This window comes from Armigeres subalbatus, unplaced genomic scaffold (assembly GCF_024139115.2).
Source record: "Armigeres subalbatus isolate Guangzhou_Male unplaced genomic scaffold, GZ_Asu_2 Contig983, whole genome shotgun sequence".
Taxonomy (NCBI): domain Eukaryota; kingdom Metazoa; phylum Arthropoda; class Insecta; order Diptera; family Culicidae; genus Armigeres; species Armigeres subalbatus.
The window spans coordinates 7,455-17,627 of record NW_026943792.1 but is presented as its reverse complement, the minus strand read 5'-3'; the positions used below and the strand labels follow the sequence as shown (position 1 = coordinate 17,627).

The 10,173-nt window shown below is 38.7% G+C and overlaps 1 protein-coding gene and 1 long non-coding RNA gene across 2 annotated transcripts; one reads left to right on the top strand and one right to left on the bottom strand.

Moving 5' to 3' along the window:
- The first annotated feature begins 702 nt into the window (after positions 1-702).
- On the top strand, positions 703-4,941 carry LOC134204937 (uncharacterized). The gene is made up of 3 exons (XR_009978018.1): positions 703-1,081; positions 1,166-1,354; positions 4,757-4,941. It is a non-coding gene; the product is annotated as an uncharacterized LOC134204937 (long non-coding RNA).
- Positions 4,942-5,077: 136 nt separating this feature from the next.
- LOC134204938 (uncharacterized) lies at positions 5,078-8,204 on the bottom strand. Its single transcript, XM_062679751.1, has 2 exons — positions 8,101-8,204; positions 5,078-6,182 (listed from the first exon to the last, which is right to left on the bottom strand). Exons 1-2 carry the CDS (start codon positions 8,154-8,156, stop codon positions 5,078-5,080), a joined length of 1,161 nt encoding a protein of 386 aa, XP_062535735.1. The 5' UTR covers positions 8,157-8,204.
- Between the last annotated feature and the right edge of the window lie 1,969 nt (positions 8,205-10,173).

Genomic DNA, 10,173 nt, shown 5'->3' with positions numbered 1-10,173 from the left:
ACTCTGCCGGAACTGTACTTCGGATCCTGTTTTCTCAGAGAAATCTCTCCATACAACTATTCAGTGGAGAGTCTCTCTCCTCTCGAATACGAGCCAATGCAGAAGTTTCTTTATACGTTTACACCGCTGCTATCATTCCTTCCACACTAAGTGGAGAAGAGTATATTTGACTTAATTATTACTCTCTTACGAATTTTAACTCTATGCACATTCAATACCTACATTCTCCTTCACCTCTACTCGTTTGTCTGAAATCTTAGAACATTTATTAAATTTTTATTCTAATATGGTTTTGGTACAGACATAATTTACTCATTTTTGCCAATCTCAGTTGTGATCAATCTAATTGCATTATATATAAGTTCAAAACAAATATACCCACACACAAAAAAAATACTGTTTTGCAGACTACATCCTGTTTATAACACTACTATAGTATATGAGTTTTCAATAAAATTAACTATTATTTCAGACAAATGCATTACTGTTTCAGTTCATGTAAATAACGTTTAATTGAAAATCAATTCTCGTATTTACATGTCGAGCATCTCAAAATACAAAAGGCCTTTTCGAGCAAATAACTTGTCGATAATGACAATATCGTGTGCATCCCTAAAACATTGTCAACGTTATCAATTTATTTTCAAATGACAGTAAACCGCGACGAGAGAAAACAAAATAAACATTGCCCTAACGAAATCCGTTTCTAAACGTGGGTTTTTATGTAGCTGTAAAAACATTACCCTCATGGTTGTCACAGAGTCCCTGTTGGCCACCAGAAAAAAATCTCTGTTCACCGCACAGTGTCATTTCCGTAGCCGTGAACGACAGCAGCATGAAAATAATGTGTCTGTTATTTAAAATTCTTGGTATTCGACTATTCGAGGCCTCTTTTCCAACGAGTCTTCCAGTACAGAAAAAAATGGAAAGAGGGGGCGAATCAAGATTTTGTGACCAGAAGAAGCCTTGAAGCCTATGAAAAGTAGAAGAAGTCAAATTTGAAAAACTATTTACAGCATTGTGCCACGGTTGTATTTGTCTTTTTTACAAGCTAAACATTTTTTTTAAAATAGCTGGTTTGGTAGGTATGATTTACTCTGGTTTCCTTTAGTTCCAATAATTCATTTCAACGCCTTTTCTTTTTTTTTCCTTTTTTTTTTTACAGAAATCAAATTAGCATACGTATTGGGCTTATAGACTATAAATAGAGTAAAATTACTCTCGCACTTGGTTTTCTGATGGCAATGTTGAAACTAATGTGTGGAATACTCTCTTCCGGATGTTCTTTGCTGACGTCTAAATGAAACGGTAGAACTACCTGCAATATAGTTAATCAGCAAGTTATACATGATGGGTGAGTTCAAGAAATTAGTAAACTTGACTATTTTACGTACCCGATAAAACTGTCGCTAAAAATGTGGTACATAAACATGTCCTTGAACTTTTCTGGTTTACGGATCGATCGCTGAGGTCTTGAAGTTAGCGGTTCAGATGTTTCATCTTTCTTCGCTATTTCGGATCCGGGATGTAAATGACTAGAAAGTGGAGGCACAGTTATTTCCTCCATATCTGCCAGTTCCTCAGTACCAGATGCAACTAGTACATCCTCCAGATCTGGATCACTATCAGTTATCGGTACCTTTTTTAGATCATTGACGTTGCGGCTGTATTTGACACCTCGACTGCTCAACACAACTGCTTTAGGTCCATCCCTGAATAAAACAGTGTAGTGTTCCGTTGAAAAAACTGGGTCTGTTTTACTGTTCTGGGGAACAGCCATCAATACAACATCTCCAACAACGATATTAGATGGTTTTGCTCCTCGACGAGAGTCGGCATATATTTTGCTATGAAATTTAGTTTCGGCATCCTTTTCTCGAATGGTTTCTCGATCAATCTTTTCCAGTTTAGAATCCCACAAGGCGGGGAAGCTTCCTCTATATTTCCACCCCACAAGCAACTCAAAGGGAGTCACGCCAAGCCTTGCATGGGGTTTAATCTTGTTATGTACATGCACGTACTCATCCAACGCCTTCCTCCAGTTTATCCCATCGACCTTGGCAGCCGAGATCGCTTTTATAATGCCCTGGTTTTGGCGCTCAACTGCTCCATTTGTCTGGGGGCAAAGTGGTATAGACTTCCTGATTTTCACACCTCGCATTTCCCAGCAATTAATAAACTCGACGCTTTGAAAGGGTGGACCGTTGTCACTTTGGATGACGAGTGGGAGTCCCCAAATAAAAAATATCTTTAGTAAAGCATCGTTCGTGGTTTTGGCATCGATCGACCGCATTTCCACCACCGAGATAAAACGGGAATAAGTATCGACTAAAAACATGAATTCCTCATATCCACACCTTTGATTGAGAGAAAATCCACTTGCAGGATTTCCCACGGTCTGGACTATCTGACGACTAGATAGGGGAACTGGGGGGTTCCTCCTGGAAATAGTTAGGCAAGTAATGCAACTCTTTACAAAATTGTCAACATCTTTTGACTAAGCCCCGGCCACCAAAAGTAGTCACCAATAATACGAATCATAGCTGGACCACCTATATGCCCTTGGTGTGATTCTTGCAGCGCTTTATTCCGAAGCTTGAATGGAAGTATGACTTTATCATTTTTGAACACGATGGGGTCCAATATACGGAAATCTTTGGATTGCACTTTGTATCTTGTGTACCCTTTTGCCCATACTCCTGATTCCATGGATTTACGAACATTGATTATTTCTTCGTCCATCTCAGACTCTGTCTGGATATCCTGCCATGTTATTTTCATTCCTTCAATATCCAGTGAGTACAGCAAATGTTTTTCATCGTGATCATCAAACGGTTAATCTATTTGGGACTTGGAAATAAGCCGAGACAACGCATCCGCCACGTTAAGGTATCCAGGGATCCTCTTTATTGAAAAGTCGTATTGCTGAAGTTGCAACGCCCATGATTCGCCCATGAGCTCTTGAAACTGATCGTTTTGTCGTCTTGAACCCTTCTCCAAAAATAAATTCATTCGCCTCGGAATCCATACGAATCACAAACTTTTTGGCCGTTAGGTAGAATGTAAACCTTTCTACCCCCCAAACAATCGCAAGGGCTTCCCTCTGTGTTTGGGGGTACCTCCGTTCCGTGTCGGTTAAAGCCTTCGATGCGCATGAAATTATTCTGGGCACAGCTTGGTTGTTGTACTGGACAAGTACTGCTCCCAGACCTGTCGGAGATGCGTCAACGAATAGTTCTGTTTCATCATGAATGTCAAAGAACCCAAGCTTTGAAATCCTCTTCAATGCCTCTTGTTTCATATACAAGAACTCTTCTTCCAGCTCTGCGTTCCAGTAATAATGTTCTGATCTAGCAAGTTCTCTCAATTTCTCTGTTCGTTCGGCCCTGCACAGTATGAATCTTTCAGCGAAGTTCATTAAACCGAGAAAACTTTTTACTTCTTGCTGTGTTTCAGGCCTTCTGAAGTCACGAATAGCCATGAGTTTTTCGTCTTCCACCCTCAAGCCATCATGACCAATCATGAATCCGATGAATTTAACGGATTTCTGGCCAAAACGCATTTGTTTTCGTTTATAGACACATTGTGTTCGCGTAGTTTCTTCATTACCGACTCCAGATTCTCATCGTGTTCAGCCTTCGATTTACCGAATACAAAAATATCGTCTAGATAATTCCGGACTCCCTTGCAACCGGCTAGAACCACGGTCTGCAATATTTCTTGAAAAATATCGGGAGCGTTTGTGAGTCCAAAAGGCAGTCTCTTGAAACGGTACATCCCGTCTCCTGCGAAAAAAAATGTCAAATGACGAGAATTTTTGTCCAGTACTACATGGAAAAACGTGCTTGTTAAACCAATTGTTGAAAACCATGAACAACCAGGAAGATCAGCAATGATAGATTCCAATGTTGGCATCTTGAAAGGACTTCGGATAATTGCTTTGTTTGGGCCTCTCAAATCCACAACCAGCCGTATGTCGTGTTTTCCTTTCGGAGCGACTGAAAGCGACGAACAGTATGATTTGTCCATATTATCATCGACACGTTCAATGATTCCGGTTTCCAACAGATCATTCAAACGACGTTCAGCTTCAGAGCGAAATGCTGGTGGAATGTTAGTGAAAATTTTTCTTGATGGCGCCATGCTTTCATCGTAACGAAGGACAACCGGAGTGATATTGAATTTTGGAAACTCTTTGTTCGTACTCAATGCGAAGATTTCTCCTGGAAAAAAGCAGTCCGCTTCATAACGTATCGGAACATCCAGTCCTAGTTGCAGTACACTGTATCGAATCGCGGTATTTCTGCCGAGAAGCGCACGCGCGTTTTGAATTGCGTAAAACTTCTCCATAAATTGGGGACGATCTTCACTAATGGCAAGTTCAGTCTCAAAAGTTGCTACTACGTTAATTTCTTCTGATGTAGCGTAGGCCTTCAGAGGAATGTCACTTCCTTCTCTAATGCAGCATAACTTTTGTCTAGATTCGTTGTTGTTCATTAGAATGTCAAATGTATCTGCCCCGATGGTATTAACATCTGCTCCGGAATCAATCAGAAACGTGACGTCTACACCTGCTATTTTACCAACAATAAGTCCTTTGCCTTTTTCGTTACTAGAGCTCTCTCGAAATCTTCGAACAAACTTGGCCGTTGCCTAAAACATTTAAAATATAATAAAAATTCCATAATGCTGTTTAAAATAAATTGACCAACCAAAGCTATTTCAGGTTTAATGTTATTATTCTCGTTTATTTCAGTTTCATCTATCAATAGAGGCTGCCTTTCTCGACTATCATCAAATGATGGTACATTTTCATTCGCAAGAACCCTTATAATCGAGTTGGATTGAAGTATCTCCTATGTAGCATGGGTTAGTAGAAAATGTTACAAGTTCAAAAGTAAAGATTAAAATCAGATGAAATATATAGATCGCAATTCTATATTGCGTTGCAGATTAACGAGTTATACCGAAGAAGATGCACTTACAGGTTCTTCTGTTGAAACTTCCTCCTCCTTAGCAACAAGTGCAACCTTCTTCGCGTGGGCAACGTTCCTGTCATCATTACTGGTACGACGCTTCATTGGGCGCGACACAGGCGGCAGACTCTCACAAGATGGCCCTTTTGTCCACAATTGTGGCAGATTTTGTCCATAGCGTGGCACTGTGATGGATGATGCTGCTTGCTCAAACACCGCCAACATTGAACAATGTTCTTGGTGAACTCGCGTCGGTCAAACCCTCTACCTCCTCGGCTGCTTCTGAAGTTTCCGAAGTACCTTGGCTGCGTATTGAAATGATATTTCAGTGCGTTTGTGTTCTGGTTTGGTGATTGGCCTCTTGGTTGACCATGTGTAACAGCAGCGATCTCCGCTCTCGGAGTTCCATGAGTTGCAGCAAACATGTCCTCATTTAGTTGTTCCATTTCGGCGGCGCGAACTTTTTCCAGAAGATCGGAGAGAGAACCGCCCTTTCTTAAAATTTTCCTTCCGATTTCACGAACTTTACGATTCATGGCATGAGTCTGAATCGTATCTGCGACTTGTTCTGCTAAATTTGCATCAGCGTAATCGCAGAGTTTGGCAACTGCAATTACTCGTTTCACATATTTCATATCCGTTTCACCAGATTGTTGGATCAATGATCTTAACTTTTGTCGTTGCATGAATGCGTAGTCCCGAGAGTTAAAGAAACTACCCAAACGATGTGTAGCATTTGAGTATGGAAATGTTGTGATATCAGGAGAGTCTGCGCTTGATACTGTGCCATCGAGAACATCCAATAATTTATGTCCTGCCTTGATTCGAAAAATGTTCATTTTTGTCGCTTCGTCGACAACTCCAGCTAGCTGCATCGATGCTTCTAACAGTTGCCTCCACTGCTCGTACGATTTTTTGTCAACATCTTCTTCACCCTCAACAGGTTTGCACTCTGGGACCTGTAGAGACGCGAAAGACAAATTACTCATAGATGTCATGAGGATCGAATTTTGCGCAGTGACTGAATCGTTTTCGCGCATTGTTGAGTGCAGGCCAACCAAACTGTCATCTCCCATGGCCTTCTCAATTCGTTTGTTCGCCTTCGCTTTTTTCAATTTAATCATTAACGAAGCATTCCGTTTTCTCTCTTCCTCTAGTTCCTTTTCCAGCATTGTAGAATCCTTGGTCGCTTGTCTTGTAAGTTTCCTACCAAATAAATTTGAGGAGAGTACCTTTTAGTTACTTAATATTCGCTGGCTGATACAATATCAAATATCTTATTTTTCATGAACTATTTACATTCACAAACTAGTTACGGCTGGCATTTTAGTTAAATCTAGTGTCCTTTATATTCAAACATTTCGATTCCTTCATAGAATGAAGGCATCAATACTTTTCTTAACAATATTTGTTTATTTAAAATCACTGTTAGATTTCAAGTTGATTTTCATTCCCCCATTTATCCACGTGCACACGCTATTTGAGCAAATAAATAATTAATTTGTATATATTTTTTGATTTCCATTATTAAATAAATATTATTTTCAAAACCGCTTGTCATGTTAAACATAACATTTTATATTTTATAGAATAATCTTTGACAGAGCACGCTTATTGAGCTTATAAGGCTCTAGATTATTCTGTTAATCCAAATCAATGCTGTCCATAAGCATTTTTTAATTCATAATGAATGTTAGGTTTGAAGCTTAATCTTATTACATTTGAGATCAAGTATCTCAATTAGCACTTATCTTAATTAGCAATGGTTGCACTCTTTTTTAATAAACAGACCTTTTTTACAGATTAATTCTTGACAGAACACGTCTATTGAGCTTATCAGGCTCTAGAGTCTTCTGTCAAAATCAATCAATCCAATGATTTCAAGCGGACAAAAATAGATCTAGTGTCTTCCTTTGTCCAAACACGTCGAACCAATACAATTTATATATGTATATATAATTTTTTAGTTAACAGAGTACTATTATCGACCAATAATATATATATTTATTAATTGTTTTTTTTTTTTTAGGATTTCTATGGTTTTTAAAATGGCAAACTGGAAATTTTCAATCCGGATGCACTGATGATTTCAATTATGTGTTCTAAGCTACTACATTCCAGTATGCTCAATCAGATCAAGTGTTTGTAGCTGATCGGAGGTACGTTAAGAAATTACACTTGGGCCAATGCTCATCCTACATCTGGATACTTCGAATAAATATGTTTTCAAGTTGAGCTTCACGGATCAAGTGTACTTCTGCATCTAGACACTCCAACCCACTGGAAAGATGTATTTGAACTTTAGGATGATCACACGGATTAATAGTGCTCATTCATCCAGGAACATCAACCAACAAGGAAATTGGTTTCGTATTAAGCTGATCCACTTGGTCTGCTTCCCGACATTCCAACCCATTTAGAGGTTGTAGTTAAACTCTTAGATGGTCACACGGACCAAGTGTCCTTCTTCATCCAGACACTTCAACCCACTCATAGGTTGGCTTTGTTTTAAGTCGATCTACATTGATCAAGTGTCCTTCTGCATCCAGACACTGCAACCCACTCGGAGGTTGTATTTAAACTCTTAAATGATCACACGGATTAAGTGTCCTTCTTCATCCAGACACTTCAACCCACTCGGAGGTTGACTTTGTTTTAAACTGATTCACTTCAACTAAGTGTCCTTCTACATCCAGACACTCGAGAACCCACACAGGGATTGTCTTTGTTTTAAGTTGATCCACTTGGAAAGTTAAATTTTGGTTTCAAAATTAACGCTAAATAATTCATTTAAAACAATTTACTGTCTTCTGTAAGTAAATGTTACTTGGAATAATTAGCACTTGTTGTCAATTGTCACCAATCCAGATTTTGTTTAATATTCCTCTTGTTTTCATAATAATTTGACAGTATACTCCATTTATAAGCTTATTAGGCTTTGGGGTATTCTGCCAAATTAATCGAATTTTATATATGCTTGAATATTTAAGTCGCCATCTTGAAATATACTGAAGGACTCGCTGGAGACGCCATTTTCGTAACTCAGAAACTTCCAATCATATTTATTACCATTTTCAACCACAAATATGCGCTTCTTTCTATGCCGATAAAAATGTTCACTTACTTTTTGGTGGGAGCGTTTTTCGCATCCTTTACTGCGTCATTGTCGGATGTAGCCATTTTTCTTTCACGGTACACACAATCTTATAAACCACTTATCATTTCAACATCTATCTCGAAACTGACTTCACTGGTGAATTTTTCTTTTCAACTCTGCCGGAACTGTACTTCGGATCCTGTTTTCTCAGAGAAATCTCTCCATACAACTATTCAGTGGAGAGTCTCTCTCCTCTCGAATACGAGCCAATGCAGAAGTTTCTTTATACGTTTACACCGCTGCTATCATTCCTTCCACACTAAGTGGAGAAGAGTATATTTGACTTAATTATTACTCTCTTACGAATTTTAACTCTATGCACATTCAATACCTACAGTGGGGTTTGAGCAAATTTCGTTTCTTTTACCTTTGAAAAGAAATAAATTCATCCCTACAACACTCCAGTAAAATGCTAATATCTTTGTCTAATAAACTCTAATCTTCTCGCGGTTTTCAGCATAACATTCTGTATTCAATTCTACAAGAACTGAATGAGTATCATGATTCTAGATTGTAAATTGTGCCGTCCAACTGCAAATCACTGTTTTTGGATGTTTCTGCATACATTTGTGCATATAAACTTCCAACGAGTTTAGCACCGCCCAAACGTTGACCGATTTGGCTGAAATTTTGTCCAGAGCATCAGGGCATCAAATAGAACCGAATAAGAGGGCGGCCCATCAGAAAAATTGAAAAAGTGTTTTTTGAGCCACCCTACTATACATGCTATAGTGGGTTGGTTGGTGACAGAAATCGCCATCAGACCTATTCTGGTCAAGAAAAATGTTACTCTAGTATGGCTCGGTCGGTGGTTTGCAGACACTCCTGCACATAGTTGGGTCAAAATATTTTAACTTTAAAATTGGTCCTCCTAATTGCCATAGGAAGCAAGAGGACCAAGAAGAAAATAAAACTCTGGGCTGATACTAAATATTTAGTTGCCAAAATCCCACTATGCACTTGCTCCTGTCTATCAAAATCGTCAGATAGCTACAAAAGATTATAAACTACAGAGAAAGATTGCAAAGGGTTGTCGTTGTTGTCGCTGTCCGGAACATCTTTTGCTGAATGTCATTGCAAAATCTACATAGTTTCTGTACTCAGCATATTTTGGACAGCAGAACTGTGTTCTTTAATCACAGTTCTACTGATTTCCGGGAATCGGAAATTGCACTTCAACCATAGCACCATTTGGATGGATGGATGGAAGTAAAGACCTCGATAAGAGAAACGCGGATAGAAAATATAACTCTGCCAACACTGCAGCCAATCTTCTTCATTAAAGAACAATACATGAAAAGGAAGAAACGGTTTATCTAGGTAAAATTTTACATGTCACTATTTAATGTGTCCATATCACATGACAATACAGTCGAATAAACAAAGCAATTGCATTTCATAATCTATCATTGATTTGCATAACAAATGTAAAATGCATTCATAATTTGTTCATTCATAAACGGTATTAACTCGAATTGAGCCATTTTCAGTATTTGTGCCGATGTTTTGGCTGCTTGACAGGTCTCTTGCTCGATTGGCTGCTATTTTTTGACGGTTCGATTGGCGGCACATGCCAATCCGCGTTTCTCTTATGAAGGCCTCTAGATGGAAGTATTCCCTAAAATAATCCACTGGAAAAGCTGAATTATTTCAAACCGATGATTTGAGAGTAAATTGTCAGTACTGCTATTCCACAAGTCACTTGGTAACGCAATAGTGGCTAAAATGAATCTAACCGATCTTACAATGTGGGTGTCAAACCTAATAATTATAATAAAAATAAGAATTTCTCTTATTTGATTTGATGAACATATAAACATATATAATATCTTTGATTGCTTCAGTTTGCTCAAATCTGTAGTCGGTTTGTTCTCAATTGGTACCTTAACGAATAAATTTCAATGAAATTTCTAATAGTGTAATTCTTGTACTTAGGTACTTGATACTTGATGGGCTACAGCTCTTCGATGAACCTACGCCGAATGGAGTATCGTTCTCCACTGGACTCGATCCTGGGCCAATCGCTTCCAGTCGCCCTGA

Coding starts and splice junctions, on each gene's coding strand:
- LOC134204938 (XM_062679751.1), bottom strand. CDS start 8,156: ATGGCTACATCCGACAATGACGCAGTAAAGGATGCGAAAAACGCTCCC. Junction 6,183..8,100: donor AAAAACGCTCCCACCAAAAA/GTAAGTGAACAT, acceptor TTTATTTGGTAG/GAAACTTACAAGACAAGCGA.